The sequence below is a fragment of the Heloderma suspectum genome, chromosome 2, assembly GCF_057233095.1.
Source record: "Heloderma suspectum isolate Gila_16-S chromosome 2, 16-S_ref, whole genome shotgun sequence".
Lineage (NCBI taxonomy): Eukaryota > Metazoa > Chordata > Lepidosauria > Squamata > Helodermatidae > Heloderma > Heloderma suspectum.
Genome location: NC_139459.1, coordinates 280,682,658 through 280,700,372, shown reverse-complemented (window position 1 = coordinate 280,700,372; position 17,715 = coordinate 280,682,658). Strand labels below are relative to the sequence as shown.

General features: G+C 44.3%; 1 protein-coding gene across 1 annotated transcript in view; it reads left to right on the top strand.

Annotated features, from left to right (window-relative positions):
• The first annotated feature begins 17,004 nt into the window (after positions 1 to 17,004).
• SLC38A3 (solute carrier family 38 member 3) overlaps positions 17,005 to 17,715 on the top strand; it is a 42,208-nt gene continuing 41,497 nt past the window's right edge. The window contains exon 1 of the mRNA XM_084839599.1: positions 17,005 to 17,111. Within this exon, the coding sequence (XP_084695725.1) occupies positions 17,005 to 17,111 (107 nt within the window). The remainder of the gene's footprint in view (positions 17,112 to 17,715) is intronic.

The following is a 17,715-nucleotide window of genomic DNA, read 5'->3' as shown; positions in this document are numbered from 1 at the left end:
TATATAACAAGAAAGAAAATGTGTGGAGAGGGTCATCTGAGACAAAGTTCATGATTGTGTGTGTGTGTGTGTGTGTGTGTGTGGCAAATCTTGCCCATTCTACTTGATATAACAGGTGATCTCATACCAAGCAAAGTAGTTTTTTCACCTGGATTGAGGAGATGAGAGTTATGAGAGAAAACCCATTTTTGGATAAATACACAATCTTCCTATACTTCAGTGGCAGTTATGAGTGTTGCAAACTGGATGAATCAAACACCAGGCCAGTTTGAAAGCTGTGGTCATCTGAAGGGTGGACAAACCCTAAACTAGGGAAAGACAGGGTGCATTTACCATCAGCAACTGAAAGCTCAAATGAGTCACGGTTTTTGCTTGGCCTATGAATTTCCTTTATCTTGAAACATATACTTATTACTTAATGATGCCTTCAGCTCAGTAATACCACTGCATTCAGAATCCAGGAAGCAGATTTGGGGTTCTTTTTTAAATTTCCCCTCTACCCTTAGAGCAGCCTTCCCCAACCTGGTCCCCTCTACATGTGTAAGACTACAGCTTCCAACACATCTGGAGAGGTTGGGGAAACCTGCCTTAGAGCTTCACCAGAATTTTTTCTGGGCTGTTTTGGATCTCCTATAAGGGCCAGGATCCATGAATGAAAGCCGATATTTGAATGAAAGCTTGTATTCCTCTGTAACAATGTGACTACAAGAGGTGGGACTTTAGAAAAGACAACGAATGCAATTTTAGTTTAGCAGTAAGCTTGCAACAGATGCCATCTGTGTTTTTGATGAACATTCTGGATTTCTAAACAATGCAGTGTGTTCTTCTTCTGCTTCTCAGTACCTGTGCAGATAATGGTTTCTGAGATCAAATAATTTGGACTCAAAGTACAGCAGAGCCTTGGATTACAGCAGAGAGTTATTCAGAAATCTGCCTAAATCCTACTCAGCTTCTACAATCTCACCTGAGACCACCCTCGAGAAAGCAATTATGGTATCAACTGAGTTTTGTACTTGGGTTCAAAAACCTGTCATTTGGGTTGCTTTAGCACTGCCTTCCCCCAATGTGGTGCATCCCAAATGTTTAGGACTTCAACTCTCATCAGCTCCAGCCAACACAGCTGCTGGTCAGGAATCCTGGAAGTTGTAGTCCAAAACATCAGGAGGACCAGGTTGGGAAAGGCTGCTTTAGCACATCTGGCTCTTGCAATTAAAAAAAAAAAAAAAAGCCAGGTGCAGTGCTGAAAACCTGATTAGAAATCTCTTTCATGGTACCGTTTTACCTGTAGCATCAAGAATAGGGAGAGTGGAATACAGAGTTCTTCTTTCCTAATTCTTATTAATTTATTGCATTTGTTACATGCCTTTCTTCCATGGTACTGAAGATGGCATACATGGGGTTCCCAGGTGGTCCCCCTGTCAGGCAATGACCAGTTAGCTTTGGGATGGTTGTTATGTTCTATGCTGTCAGACCACATCCTACAACCACATGGTCATAAAGCTGTTAGCACTCCTCCCCTCATGTCATCAGGAGTTCCTGTGTTTATTCAAACTTCAGAACAAAAGGACTGGAAATCCTATTCCCACACACTGGTTTGTGAGAAATATATAGTAGGCAGTGTTTGGCTGAGTTAAAAAAAAATCTTAAATTTCACTTTGTTGTTCAGAATACTTTGTACAGGTATTCTTAATATGTATAAAATGTATTGCTCTAATTGCTTTTGTAGAATGAAAGACCTGATGAAGTAGTGAGATAGGATTTCACAACTGTGGGGGCATGGGATGTTCTCTTTCATATGGTGTCTGTTGTTCTTGTTGTTCAGTCATTCAGTCGTGTCCGACTCTTCGTGACCCCATGGACCATAGCTCGTCAGGCCTTCCTGTCCTCTGCTCTCTCCTGGAGTGTGCTCAAGTCCATATTCATTGCATCGGTGATGCTGTCTAGCCATCTCATCCTCTGCCGTCCCCTTCTCCTTTTGCCTTCAATTTTCCCAGCATCAGGGTCTTTACCAGGGAGTTTTCTCTTCGCATTAGGTGGACAAAATATTTGAGCTTCAGCTTCAGTATCTGTCCTTCCAATGAGCACTCAGGGTTGATTTCCTTTAGGATTGACTGATTTGACCTCCTTGCAGTCCAGGGGACTCGTAAGAGTCTTCTCCAGCACCACAGTTCGAAAGCATCGATTCTTTGGCGCTCAACCTTCCTTATAGTCCAGCTCTCACAGCCATACGTTGCTATTGGGAAAACCATAGCTTTGATTATACAAACCTTTGTCAACAAGGTGATGTCTCTACTTCTTACTATGCTGTCTAGGTGTGCCATAGCTTTCCTTCCAAGGAGCAAGCGTCTTTTAATTTCATGGCTACAGTCACCATCTGCGGTGATCTTGGAGCCCAAGAAAATAAAATCTGTCACTGCTTCCATTTCTTCCCCTTCTATATGCCAGGAAGTGATGGGGCCAGATGCCATGATCTTAGTTTTCTTAATGTTGAGTTTCAAACCAGCTTTTGCACTCTCCACTTTCACCCGCAACAAGAGGCTCTTTAGATCCTCTTCGCTTTCTGCCATTAGGGTGGTATCATCTGCGTATCTGAGGTTGTTGATAACTCTCGCGGCAATCTTAATTCTGACCTGTGATTCATCCAACCTGGCATTTCTCATGATGTACTCTGCATATAAATTAAATAAGCAGGGTGACAATATGCAGCCTTGTTGTACTCCTTTACCAATTTTGAACCAATTGGTTGTTCCATGTCCGGTTCTTACTGTTGCTTCTTGATCCCCATACAGGTTTCTCAGGAGACAGTCTGGTACTCCCATCTCTTTAAGAATTTGCCACAGTTTGTTGTGATCCACACAATCAAAGGCTTTAGCGTAGTCAATGAAGCAGAAATAGACGTTTTTCTGGAATTCTCTTGCTTTCTCCATGATCCAGCGAATGTTGGCGATTTGATCTCTAGTTCCTCTGCCCCTTCGGAACCCAGCTTGTACTTCCGGTAGTTCTCGGTTCACATGCTGCTGAAGCCTAGCTTGTAGGATTTTGAGCATCACCTTGCTGGCATGTGAAATGAGCGCAATTGTGCGGTAGTTTGAACACTCTTTGGCGTTACCGTTCTTTGGAACTGGAATGTAAACTGACCTTTTCCAGTCTTGTGGCCACTGTTGAGTGTTCCAAATGTGTTGGCATATTGAATGCAGCACTTTAACAGCATCATCTTTTAGGATCTTAAATAGCTCAGCTGGAATGCTGTCATCTCTGCTAGCTTTGTTGTTAGTAATGCTTGCTAAGGCCCACTTGACTTCACTCTCTAGGATGTCCGGCTCAAGTTCATTGACCGCACTATCATGGCTATCAGGGACATTAAGATCTTTCCTGTATAGTTCTTCTGTGTATTCTTTCCACGTCTTCTTAATGTCATCTGCCTCTGTGAGGTCCTTGCCTTCTTTGTCCTTTATCATGCCCGTCTTTGCACAAAACGTTCCCTTGATATCTCCAATTTTCTTGAAGAGATCTCTAGTCGTTCCCATTCTATTGTTTTCTTCGATTTCTGTGCATTGTTCATTTAAGAAGGCCTTCTTGTCTCTCCTTGCTATTCTCTGGAACTCTGCATTCAGTTGGATATATCTTCCCCTTTCTCCCTTGCTTTTCGCTTCCCTTCTTTCCTCAGCTATTTGTAAAGCCACATCCGACAGTCACTTTGCTTTCTTGCATTTCTTTTTCTTTGGGATGGATTGAGTTGCTGCCTCCTGAACAATGTACAGCACATGGATTTTCATGCTTTCTCTTGCAACTATGAGGGTTAGAAGCCTACTTTTATTTCATGGAGGCTAATGTTTTCAGGATTCTACAGTTGTAGTTTCTGGATGACATGGCATGAGCTTAGGTATGCAGATGTCAATCTATCATGGATAGGCTCTAAATGTTCGTTACCCTTAAAAATGCATGGGATCAACAGCTGAAAGCACCAACTTTAACCTGAAAAGAGCTGAAGTCTTCAAGTGTATTGCACAAAACTCTCTGATCATCTGCCTCCATCTATTTATCTGGCTTCTAGAATTTTAAGGGAAAGGTGTAGATACAGCTTCCATGGACTGATATAGATTAAGTTCCACCCTTATGCAGCCAGTAAACTGTGATGCAGGATGTGTCTCTGCTTAGGAGATACAAAGGTGACAGACGTTGGGAATCTCTGTCTTCAGTGATATGAATTCTAAAGCCATTACATGCAGGGCTGTAGCAATACACGTGTGTGTGTGTATGTGTGTGTGTTCCTTGGCACATACACTCTAGGCCTGATGCAAGTTGCCCAGCTCTTTGCCCAGGCATCTTCATCGTCAAAGGGGAAAAAGGCTGATGACACAAGAGAAGGAATAGTTACATGGCAGATAGCTGGCAGCTCGGAACCTAGAACTATAAAGCTATATGATGCAAGCTTAGTGCTAGATATATAAAAAATAAGATGACTCAGAGCACAGAAGTCATATGATAGTCATTTGTAGTCCCTCGCAAGTCACTAAAACAAGATTAAGCTTGACATTGTAGAAATTTCACTGAAGTGATTGCAGCTACATTTCTAGGTGTCAAAGAATTAGCTTATTTTTCTTTAATGGGATGTGCCTATTTCAAGATTTATACGACTGAACAACAACAACAACTAGCAAGTGCAGATCCTTAAATGATGATTCCAGGCCCACCTTCTGTGCCACTTTGCCAAGGGGAATAGGCTAGGATTTGAGAGATGGCTAAGAGAATCACTTCCGTTATGTTCACACGGGGAAATTGCTAGTTTCTTATTTGGCTGAGAGAGAAATACTAATGGTAGTCTTCAAGAATTCACCACAGTGCCTTGTGCGGGGTGGGGTGGGGGTTCAGTGGCAGTTTCAAACAGCGTACATGATTTATATAGGAATAGATTTGTTTGTAATCAGAGCCATTTTCTTAGGGCTGTAGAAAGAAAGAGAAATTCTGCAACTGCCTGGGAAATGAAGGCATATTTTCTCGAAGCATCCTTTTGCAACATGTCCTCTTGGGGGGGGGGGGATAGTGGGATGCATCCTGTGTCCCTATCACTCCATGCAGTGTTAGGCTCTACTATACTGCTGTAGAAAACTCCACTGTACTTCCTATGCATGTTTAGACAGAAAAAAGACCTACAACTTCCAGCATGCCCCACCCAGTCTAAACATGGATAAGATTGCACCCTAAGTATTCTTTCAGATATTATGAAATGTCTGGATCTATTGTCTACCACCTTGCTAAACATAGAGCTATTCCAAGAAGGTTTGATGATATTCAAAAGCAGTTTCTTCTTCTGAGGCCTGAAAACACATTGGTTCATGATAAAACAAAAACGGACCCCTCGGCAATCAGTGGGCAAAAATAAGGGGTGATTTGCCACTGGATGTTTGTCACAGAGCCCATGCTTTCAGAACTCATAAAGGGTAGCAGCTGCAAGAATTTAGTGGCACTTTCAAACAGCACTGTGTATGTGATTTATACAGGAATAGGTTTGTTTGTAATTGGAGCCATTTCTTGAGGTCTTGTTGATAATAATAAATATAAAATCCAGCTCCCGGAGTTCGGTCACACTTTTTAGTATCACATTAAGAAATGGTACTGAGTGCAAGGATATGCAGATGAACTGGTAGAATTATGCAGATAGGGGCTGGCTCAGTATGGAAGAAGATGCTGTCTCAAGTGTACAGGCCCTCTCTCTCTATACATCCCGCCCATCGTAATGACAGGTACTTTAAATATATGTTAATGAAGTATCCCTCATAAAGATGAAAGGCCATTTCTGGTTTCCATCTCGTCATACTATAGCTTGGCGCTGCAATGTGACAAATAAACAGAACGTAACGTAGGAGGTAAGTTGAGGGCTTCTTTCTCTGTAGGACAAAATAAATGGCTGCAATTGGCAGGTTGGAAGGGGCAAAACCTGCTCCCCCAAGAAACAGGGGTCACCAAGTATAGGGGCCACATTTAGCCTCAAGTCCTTGGCCCTTGATGTCCCTGAGTACACCCTTTCACTTTCTCCAACGTAAGTGAATGGCTGCTATGTTATTGATTTATTTTATTCTTATTCTTATTGGTATTCCACCTATTTTATTATTACATTGATATCCCACCTTTTTTCCTCTTGTAAGGAACCTAAGGTGGGTTACATGGTCCTCCATTTTATCCTCACATAATTTTATTCTCTTCTCCATTTTATCCTCCAACAACCCTATGAGGTAAGTTAGGCTGAGAGTCAGTGACTGGCCCAGAGTCACCCAATGAGCTTCATGGCCAAGTGGGGACTGGAACCTTGATCTCCCAAGTCCCAGTCCAACATTCCACTACACCACACTGGCTCTCATTCACTTCTACAGGAAAAAGTGCTTGGGAATATGGTTGTACTGGGGTCAAAACCTGACTCTGACATGGGGAGCCTTGTCTTCATTGAGAAGAACTGAGTATTTGTGTGGGTGTGATATGTCTTCATGCACTCTGCATTGCCCCCCCACTCCCCACGCATAACTGACAGAGGAACAAAAATGTGTTGCAGGTATACAGATCAGCACGGAATTCAACAAAACAGATAGTGGGGATTAGGTTGCATCTCGTTCTTAAATGGCTATGGATGAAAAGACAATTGTCTATCATCAGCAACTGAGTGCTTCCTTCAGCTGAGCAGGGAAAGGCTATGAGCCCCATACTTGAGATACAGTATATTGCAAATGTGAACAAGTCATTGAGATTCCTTGTACCAGATGCAATTGCTGCACTTTGTACACAGTGCAGAAAGACAGCCAAAGAGAATTCTTGCTGGCATTTCACAGGGATGCTGTGAGACTGAGAAACCTACCCCTAGTCATGGAGTCTGTAGCAAAGGCTGGAACTGAACTCCAGTCCGTTGAACATCAGTCCAAGGCTTTCACCCCATTCTGGTACATGGACTGGTCCTTATGTTGTTCCAACAGAAACCCTTAAAAAAAAAAAAAAGCCACAGAAAACTCTCAAGAGCCATGGGTGGCAGAGAAAAGAAAGCCGGAGGGAGTTGGTGGGGAAGAGAGGCTGTGGGGAAAGGCCCTCATTACTCTGGGCATGACCTGCCTATAAAGATGCTCTGTCTTTGGGAGCCACGTCCCAGCCATCAGCAGGGAAGGGCTATGAGCCTAGACAGAAGGCACTTTGTGCTGTCTGCCAACACGTCGTCCGGCGCTCAATGATTTCAGAGCTTCCTCTGCCAGGGCCTTGCTTCCAGCCCCTCTGGCTCCCTGCAAACCTCAGTGTGTTGATGAACTGATTGACATGGACAGCGCTTGCTGCCAGCCCCAGGTGGGGAGAACTTTTGTTCCCCAAACAATGTGCGCAAGTTGTATAAGGACAGCTGGGGAAGTACTTATTGGTGCTAAAGAGGAGAGACACCCCCCCCATCTTGCTTACTGATGAAATGGGATGCATGATTTTCCCACTCAAACCCTCATTGCACTGCCTGTTTTCCCTCAGCCTGGTAAGCCTAATTGCCATTTGAGTCCAAAGAACCATTTTCCAGGTGTCACAGTCCTTATAGAACTGCAGTCTTTCCAAATGATCTGTTGTTAGTGCAGTGAGGTGGTTGTTGTAATCATTTGCTGTGGGCTGCAGCTCAGATATCATTCCTGGAGGTTACCATTCTGTTGTCGGGATGTAGTTTTTCCCAAGCACTTGGATCTGAGTGTTTTGCATCTGGGGGGGAAGGTATATTTGGCCTGCAGATATTGAAGAATGTCTACTACTTGCCTTGGAGATTTTAAAGGAGAGACGGGATAACCCATTTAGTCTCTTCTTTAGGGGGATTGTTAAGCTCCGGATTCTTGTGGTGGTAGGATTTTTTTTTTTTACTTGGTTACCTTTTACTTGGTTACTCTCCCAGCTCTAGAATTCTGTGTATCCCACAGAATTCCCAAGAGCTTATTCAAGGGCTCTCTGTCTGTGACCTGGTTCGCACATAACAACAAATCATGGGTTGTCGTTACATGCAAACCTGGAACTATGGGTTAAGTGTGGGTTGTTAACCACAAACAACCCACAAAGAGAACCCATAGTTTGTTGTTGGGTTGTGAACTGTGGGTTGTTTAAACCATGGGTTATCGTTACATGCGAACCCAGAATTTTGGGTTGTTCATGGGTTCACAACCCAACAATAAACCCAGAGTTCACAACTGAACAACAGAACATGGGCTCTCTTCCCAGGTTGTTCGTGGTTAACAACCCAGACTTAAACCATAGTGCAGGGTTCACATGTAACGACAACCCACTATTCAACAACAACCCAAGATTCAATGACAAGCCATACTCAAGCCATACTCTGGGTTGTTGTTATGTGTGAACCATGCCTGAGGATGAGGTGAAAAAAGACCACCTCATCAGGAAGCAAAGAGAAATAACTTCCCCAGGGTCTCACACCAATCAAGATATTCACATCTTGGTGCTTATGTTCGGTTGCATTCTGCAAGGCAAAAGACTTGACTCAAAACAATATGCAACCACAGCCAGGCTAGGTAATGGCCAGGCATTTGGGATGGTAACTCTTGCCTAACAAGGGGCAATCAAACTGTCCTCTTCTGTCATCGTGCTGGGAGAAATCACACTTGCTGAACTTCTCATTTAAAGACATAGGAATCTCCCAGGGCTGACATTAGCAATCCTCCTGACTATGAGTATTGGATTATTCCAGCAAGACAAAATTAAAAGCAGCATCTTGCTTGAACTGGCAGTAATGAGCCTAGCATGAGAGCTTCAGGCCCTATGTGCACTTGTCTTCATTTCTGGATTTTCCTACAAAGAAGCAGATCACACTATTTTCCATTCCCATTTCATGCCCAGTATTTTTCTGGCCTTTAGAGACAGGACTGCATACCTAATCACTACCAGTTCATTTTTCACGTCCTGCATTCTGCATCCTTTTGCATCACATTAAACCCACTAGGCTTCCGCTAACAGGCTCCTCGTACTGCTGCCTGTTTCTTCACTCTTGCTAGCTTCTTCTCTCCTATCACTTCCTTCTGCCTCAAGCACAGGAGTGGAAATTTAGGGCTTCATCACACAAGGCTAAAAATCCTGCAATTTACCGGGGCCTCTGCTTCTGGAATCTTTGTGGGATTAGATTGGGTCCTTTCCACGTAGCTTAAAAAAAAACACTAAACTTTGATGTGTTTAATTACATGGCCACTAGGTGGCATTGTTGTTTTATTTGTAATAAAAGCAACTTTAAACAGTATACACCCATTTATATCGACTCCATGGTGAGAGGAGGGGAAATGCTGGACTTTTGTTGTCATGGAAAACAACACAATAGAGCTCACAAACAGCGGGAGGTTCGCTGGAGGAGGGCTGCATCGTGAACAGGACCCACAAACTTCTGTGAGTAAGCAATCTCCATCGCAGGATAAAAGCCCCATGTGAAGGAACCCATAGCCTGCACACTAGGCCAAGCGCTATTGTCAGATCTGGTTTCGTTGTGATGACTGCGGACTCCCAAGGGTTGGGGCCTGCTGTGCTTACAGTGAGTGATTTAAGGATCTCGGTTTGTTTAGCCTCTAAATGGAGGTTAAGAGATAATTTGTTTGTGGTGAATAAGGGGAAAGTGCTAATGGATATTGATGGGAAACTTCAACAGCAACACCAAATGGCTGGACATGAAAACTGCACAGGCTCACATGAGAAACGAGGCACACAGTTTTCACAGTGAGTGTAATCAAGCATTGACACAGATTGCAAGAGAACGGGATGACGTTTGCATTAAATCCCCATTGGACACAGGATCCTCCTAGGTGTGCTGCCTATATCTGGTGCGCAGCAGTGTAGGGCAGCACCATGCACCAGGCCATATGCAGTTATATGCATGTTAGTCACAGGTGACAGTCACAGTCACTTCTAGGCCTCCAATTGCAGTGCCATGTGCTTCCAACCAGCATCATAATTTCAGTCTGGATTTCCCCTGCTTACTTGGGGCCCCAACTCAGACTCACTGAAGGTATACCAAGAACCTGAGGCTCATATCTGTAAGAGGAGTCTCATTTAGAAAGTTTGGTATAGCTGAAAGAAGACCAGGAACCACGAGAGTTCTTAAAAATGCCACAAAGGTGCTGCATAACAAAGGGATGATGGTATCAAATGTTCTGCTGGGATTCCAACCCCGCAGAGTTAGGTTATCAGGACTGTGCAATTCTAGCAGCAAATCTCTTGTCACCCTCATAGGTTAGGAGTACGCCCAACTACCTGGAGCCAGGAGGTTTGTAAAGTTTCTAAACAACCAAGTAAATTGCATCTTTACCATGGAAGTGCTGCTGCCTTATGTAGCCAGGGGGAGAGGATTGGATGCTCTGCAGAGAGTGGTGACCTGTTTCTGGGGAGAATGAGAGCCCAGTAGCATAGAATCATAGAATAGTAGTAGAATCATAGAATAGTAGGGTTGGAAGGGGCCTACAAGGCCATCGAGTCCAACCCCCTGCTCAATGCAGGAATCCAAGTCAGAGCATCCCTGACAAATGGCTGTCCAGCCTCGTCTTGAAGGCCTCCAGTGTGGGAGAGCCCACTACCTCCCCAGGTAATTGGTTCCATTGTCGTATTGCTCTTACAGTCAGGAAGTTTTTCCTGATGTTCAGCCGGAATCTGGCTTCCTGTAACTTGAGCCCATTCTTCCGTGTCCTGCACTCTGGGATGATCAAGAAGAGATCCTGGCCTTCTTCTCTGTGACAACCTTTCAAGTACTTGAAGAGCGCTATCATATCTCCCCTCAGTCTTCTCTTCTCAAGGCTAAACATGCCCAGTCAGGGCTTTGTTTCCAGTCCCCTGATCATCTTCGTTGCCCTCCTCTGAACCCTCTCCAGTTTGTCTGCATCCTTCTTAAAGTGTTGTGCCCAGAACTGGACACAGTACTCCAGATGAGGCCTAACCAGTGCTGAGTAGAGGGCAACTAGTACTTCCCGGGATTTGGAAGCTATGCTTCTATGAATGCAGCCCCAAATAGCATTTGCCTTTTTTGCAGCCACATCACATTGTTGGCTCATATTCAGCTTGTGATCGACAACAATTCCAAGATCCTTCTCGCTTGTAGTGTGGTTGAGCCACGTATCCCCCATCTTGTAACTGTGCATTTGGTTTCTTTTTCCTAGGTGCAGAACTTGGCATTTATCCCTGTGAAATGTCATTCTGTTGTTTTCTGCCCAGCGCTCCAGTCTATCCAGATCACTTTGAATTTTGTTTCTGTCTTCCAAAGTATTAGCTATCCCTCCCAATTTGGTGTCATCTGCAAATGTGATCAGCATTCCCTGCACCTCGTCCTCCAAGTCATTAATAAAAATGTTGAAGAGCACTGGGCCCAGGACTGAGCCCTGCGGTACCCCACTCGTTACCTCTCCCCAGTTTGAGAAGGTCCCATTGATAAGCACTCTTTGAATCCGATTCTGTAGCCAACTGTGGATCCACCGGATCGTTGTTTCATCTAGCCCACTTTGAGCTCGTTTGCTCATCAGGATATCATGGGGCACTTTGTCGAAAGCTTTGCTGAAGTCGAGGTATATGATGTCTACAGCATTCCCACGGTCTACAAGGGAGGTTACTTGATAAAAAAATGAGATCAGATTTGTCTGGCAGGACTTGTTTTTGACAAATCCATGTTGGCTTCGAGTAATCATGGCATTGTTGTCAAGGTGCTTCCAGATGGATTGCTTTATGATCTGCTCCAGAATTTTCCCAGGGATTGATGTCAGACTGACTGGTCTGTAGTTCCCAGGTTCCTCCTTTTTACGCTTTTTGAAGATAGGGACAACGTTAGCCCTCCTCCAGTCATCTGGCACTTCCCCCGTCCTCCATGATTTCTCAAAGAGAATAGACAGCGGTTCTGAGAGTTCTTCTGCCAGTTCCTTTATGACTCTAGGATGCAGTTCATCTGGCCCTGGAGATTTGAACTCATTCAAAGTAATGAGGTGTTCCTTGACCATATGCTTGTCGATCTCAAGCTGCAATCCTGCCCCTTCAGCCTGTACTTCGCCTTTGCCAGGGGGTCATAGACCCTCTTTTGGGAGAAGACTGAGCCAAAGTAGGAATTGAGCACCTCTGCCTTTTCCTTGTCATCTGTTATCATTTTGCCATCCTTATTTAATAGCTGAACCACCATTTCTTTCCTCTGCCTTTTACTATGCACGTAGCTGAAGAAAGCCTTTTTGTTGTTTTTCGCATCCCTTGCTAACCTCAGCTCATTCTCAGCTTTAGCCTTCCTGACGCCATCCCTGCAATTCTGTGCTATCTGCCTGTACTCTTCCTTTGTTACTTGGCCTTCTTTCCACTTCCTATATGTGTCCTTTTTTGTTTTCAGGTCATCTCTCAGCTTTTTGTGAAGCCACATTGGCTTCTTCTGTTGTCTTCCACCTTTTCTTCTTGTTGGAATTGCTTGTGATTGTGCCTTGAGAATTTCCTTTTTTAAAAGCTCCCACCCGTCTTGGACTCCTTTTCTCGCTAGCATCACTTGCCATGGGACCTTACTGATCATTGTTCTGAGTTTATTAAAATCAGCTTTCCTAAAATCCAGAGTACGCGTTTGACTACACTCGGCTTTTGCTTCCCTTAGAACCAAGAACTCAAGTACAACATGGTCGCTTTCCCCCAGAGTTCCTGTAACTGCTACTTTATCCACTAAGTCATCTCTGTTGGTTAGGATCAAGTCAAGGATAGCCGAGCCTCTAGTTCCTTCCTCTGCTTTCTGTAGGAGGAAGTTATCCGCCACACAAGTCAGGAATTTCCTGGAGGGGCCATGTTTTGCGGAATTTGTCTCCCAACAAATATTGGGAAAATTGAAGTCCCCCAATTGAAGTTCAGCAATGTGAAAAGGCTTAGAATCATAGAATAGTAGGGCTGGAAGGGACCTATAAGGCCGTTGAGTCCAACCCCCTGCTCAATGCAGGAATCTAAGTCAAAGTATCCCTCACAGATGGCTGTCCAGCTTCATCTTGAATGTCTCCAGTGTGGGAGAGCCCGCCACCTCCCTAGGTAATTGGTTCTATTGTCATGTTGCTCTAACAGTTGGGAAGTTTTTCCTGATGTTCAGCCGGAATCTAGCTTCCTGTAACTTGAGCCCACTATTCTGTGTCCTGTGCACTCTGGGATGATCGAGAAGAGTTCCTGAGCTTATCTCAAGAGCTTATCTCAATTCTACTTTCTGTTAAAACTAGGATAAGATTTGTCTGCCTTAAAGAAAGCCCAAAAGTTACTTTGTTTCATTTAAATTATTGGGACATATGCATATTTTAAAAGGCCGTGAACACAATTAAAACTGGGTTATTTATCATCAGGGCGGAGGGGGTGGGGATCATTCCACAGATCTGATCTCTCCAGTGATGAAAGTAGATTAGCAGTGCAATCTTATACATGTCTACTGAGAAGTAACTCCCATTGAGTTCAAGTGTGTATGGGTTTGCAGCCTAGACCTTTTGCAGGCATACCCTTACTGTTATACTGGTATCCTGTTCTGGTATTCCATAATTAATGTTTTACATGTCTGTTCCCACACACTTTTACCACTTCGGGCTTCTTCACACAGAGCTTTTATCTTGCTATTTAGATTGGTAACTCATGGACGTTTGCGGGGGTTTTAGGTGACGCCGTCCACCTCCGGGACGTCTCCTATACTAAATGACCTTTATTCCATTTTTTTTTAAAGATCAGAGATAATGAGCTATCAAATTACAGCACTTCAGTTCCCTCCTGAAAAGAGGAAAACCCACATTAAGAGGAGCTAGACCAATGAAACATGTGGAAGACTCAGATAACGGGGAAAAGGTGTAGAGCAGGGAAGGAAGCACATGTAAAGGGAGTCCATCATGATCCTGCATTTAAAACGGAAGCAGAAAGCCCTGCTTTCAATGACGGATTTTAGGCTGGTGTAGAGATGCTCTAGCTCTCTCCTCTTATCATTTGATTTTGTGCCCTAAAAAGTCAAAGAAAAGGATGGGCCTGGGAACTAAAATTTGTCACCCTACTGGATTCTAAATACAATGGACCAAGTCATGAACCTGGCTGCTTGAAAACCTTGGATTAGTATTTTGCTGCTTAAACTGTTGTTAGTATCTTTTTGATATGTTAAAAGGGGGTTGCAATTAGGCCATCTGAAGTGAGTAACTGGCAGTGTTGAATAACATGCTCAGATTTATTTATTTATTTATTTATTTATTTGCTTTCTGTTCCACTGAAAAACAAAACTGTGCAGCTCGGACTTCCTTTGGCCAGCAGAAGGCAGTCCAATATTACCTTACCCATTCATGCTTTCTGCCAGTTTCTGGTACTGATACTCTTAAAGAAGTGGTGTTGAGAGTGAAAGTGATTTTAATGGGAGGGGGGTGTTACTATGAATCTTGAGTTTTCTCGAACATCACTGATTCTTTTGTCACTGGGAGATTAGACAAGTTTTCCAAAGTCAAGAAATGCAAGATTCTGCAACAAAGGAACTCTAGTTCTGCCAACAGAAAAGTTTTGTTCACATAATTAGGCAACAGACCTTACACAGTGTAGAGGTAGCTCAGACAAGGACTAGGAAGAAGACCTGTGTTCAAATCCCTACTGAGCCACGAACCTCACTTGGTAATCTTGGGCCATTCACTATCTCTCAGCCGAACCTCCCTCATCAGTGTAGGTGTGATCATAAAAGTGTAAGGGCAGGGGAGAACCATATATGCCACTCTCCTCTCTTTGGAAGAAAGGTGGGATATAAATGGAAGATGTAACACATTTCCTTATCTCAGTTTTTTTTTAAGAAAATAAATAGGGGTGATGGTATTTTATGGGCAACAGAGGGGAGAAAAAAGGAAGACATTGGGAATGCTGCAGAAAAGACTGGCAATGATAGAAATCAAGGCTTAATCACAGGGCACCAGGCCTGGCATGGAGTGGATAAGAGAACACCGCAGGTGTGTGCAGTCTGTTTCCCCTTGATCACTGGTTAACAACACAGTCCCCACATCTATGGAGCTAGGGATTAGGTTCAAGGGCATGATTTCCAAGGAAGGTTGAGATGCAGAACCTCTCACTTTACAAACTAAATACTAAGGGGAGTGATCCACGTACCTTTTGTAAGCTTGGTCAAACTTATCACTGCAGTCTGATACGAAGTTGACAGGAGAGCGTTGCTGAGCATTGCACTGAGCACTGCATTTAACCCAGTGGGTGCAGAGGCTGCTAGCAGAGGGGCCCTGCACACCCACCCTCCAGTAGACAGGCAGTGGTCGGCTTCAGGTGAGAAGAAGCACAGTGAGAGGAGGAGCAGGAGGAACTCGTAGAAGCAAGAGTTGGGCATGAGGCAGGAAACGAAGTCCAAGAAAGGGAGCAGGGTCTGCAGCAGGGGGAGGCCGCCATTTTTTTTTCTGAGGGGGGCCGCATTCCCTCTCAGACAGTCTGTCAAAGCCCGCATGTTGGCAGTGGGTGGGGCCACAGAAGCAGGGAAGGTACTCATTTTAGAGCACAAAGATGAACTCCACTGAGATCCCCATCCAGACAGAAATGGTAGAACTGGTGACAAATGAGAAACACTCAGTATTAAATGCCTCATTAAATGCTTCATCCATCCCTTCCATGGGGAATGACAGCTGAGCTGTCAATGACACAAAGGGTGGGTCGCCCCTGTCCTCTTCTTATGTCAGCCATTTTCACTCTCTCCCTGTTCCTTGCTGCCCAGCCAGCTGTTGGGGAAGGTACAGATTGCTCTTGCTAGAGTTCTGAACTAAGCGGATGCAGAGCACTTTTGAAACTAGGCCGAGAGCTGCATGAAATTAGTCTGAGGGCCTCATGCATCAGGTTGCCCAGCCCGGTCTACAAGCTACACAAAAAGTGCTCTTTGTACAAACCGAGGGTGCAGACAGGAAGAGGAAGTTGTAGAGTTTAGGTGGGCGGCTTGTAGCCCTAGGTTTGCATGGGAGCCTCTGCCTAATTTCCTAATACGGAGGGAGAGAGTGTTTGCTGTGACCAAAGGGGAGCGGGGAAGGAAGACCACCTGGGTGTTTGGGTGCAGGGATGACCTATGAGAGAGAAGCCATGAAGAAAAACTCCAGAGAAGGAATTAGGTTTGGGGTTTCTTGTGGCAGAACATCCTGACTCTCTTATGGTGTCAGGCTACAGTGTGGGTCATATTGCAATGGGGAATTGTGTGAGCAACTTTACATGCAACTGAGCTTAGAATTCTTGGTGTCTTTGGTCTCCGGATGCCCTGGCATGAAGCTGGGTCCTGCTGCCCATCTCTTTACTGTGTAATTTGTGCAAAGATGAAAGCCTGCAGGTATGATTTCCTTCTTGTGATTAGCATGTCTTAAGGCTGAAAATAATTTATGTGTCTAAATTGGTTGGTACACTTGTGCAAGGATAGGAGTACTAGGATTCTACAGAGTTATATGAACAGGTGGAAGAGTGGGACGTTGACCAGTCCACTGCTGCTCCATCATTGTGCCATGTTGTGAGGCAACCTGTGAAAGTGCAAAGGAAGATTCTCCGGTGGTTCAGAGGAGATGGCAACTCATATTTGCTAGCTCCCCGCCCTCTGCTGTTCCCAAACCAGCATCAGCAGTGGTGAACGTGCTGCCTTTCCAGTTACAAAAGAAAGAGGCATATGTGTCAACAGTTTCCAGCAGGATTTGGTGTCATCCCAACTGGACTTCCAGACAATACTTGGATAATGACTGATGCTTAGATAATGACATGGAGTAATTCTAGTTAATCATCTTTTGTCTGAGATATGTGAAATGTTATACATGTGCCTACCAAACTTGAATGTGTACACCAGTATCTGTGTTTCTCTTCTACGCTGCTCCTCTGCACTAAGCCTTTGATATCATTGTATGATCAGGGCAAATGTCTGATTGATTGACATTTCTTTGCAGATAAAGCACCACTAAAGAGACCGACACCTGCAAATTCCATCTCCACATTGTGGCCTGCTGCTTGTGTGAAAGCAAACGTGTCAGGAAGAAGGGAAGGTACTCATTTTAGAGCGCAGAGATGAACTCCACCGAGATCCCCATCCAGACGGAAATGGTAGAACTGGTGCCAAATGGGAAACACTCAGTGTTAAATGCCTCGTCCATCCCCTCCATGGGAAATGACAGGTGAGCTGTCACTGACACAAAGGCCCTGGGCTATCTGAAGACAAGCCAGATTGCTTGATTGAAGTTAATTCAGTCTCCCCTAATATAAGATTCTCTTCCTTTTCAAGAGAATGGAGGATTACAGCCACATTTACATTTTAGCCTACACATGCTTGTCCAGTGTCCCTCATACCAAGCTGCACTGCTATTTTCCAGTTCCGGGATCTCCATCTGAACCCCAGCTGTGCATATGCTACTGAATCCTGGCCTGACGTCCCATCCCTTCCCCTGAAATTTGAATTCTTTCAACATGTACACAACAGTGTCAATTTACCCTGACCATGAGCCCAGCCACGATTCAGTCATCAATGGCTTGTGGATGCCCAAAACACTGATGTAATCTCATTTCAAATAAATGGAGTACACCTAAGAGAAGATCAAACAGAGAGCAGGCAATGAATTTGGATAATCAGGACACCAGTATAACTGAGGCCTTGAGACTATACAAGGAGCTTATCAATTTATACCTGCTTCTTCTTTGTTGTGTGCTGCTTTCAAGGTTGCAACCAAATATGAAACTCTGAGCAGCTTCAGTTATTGGGATAACACATTTTCCCAGCAATCA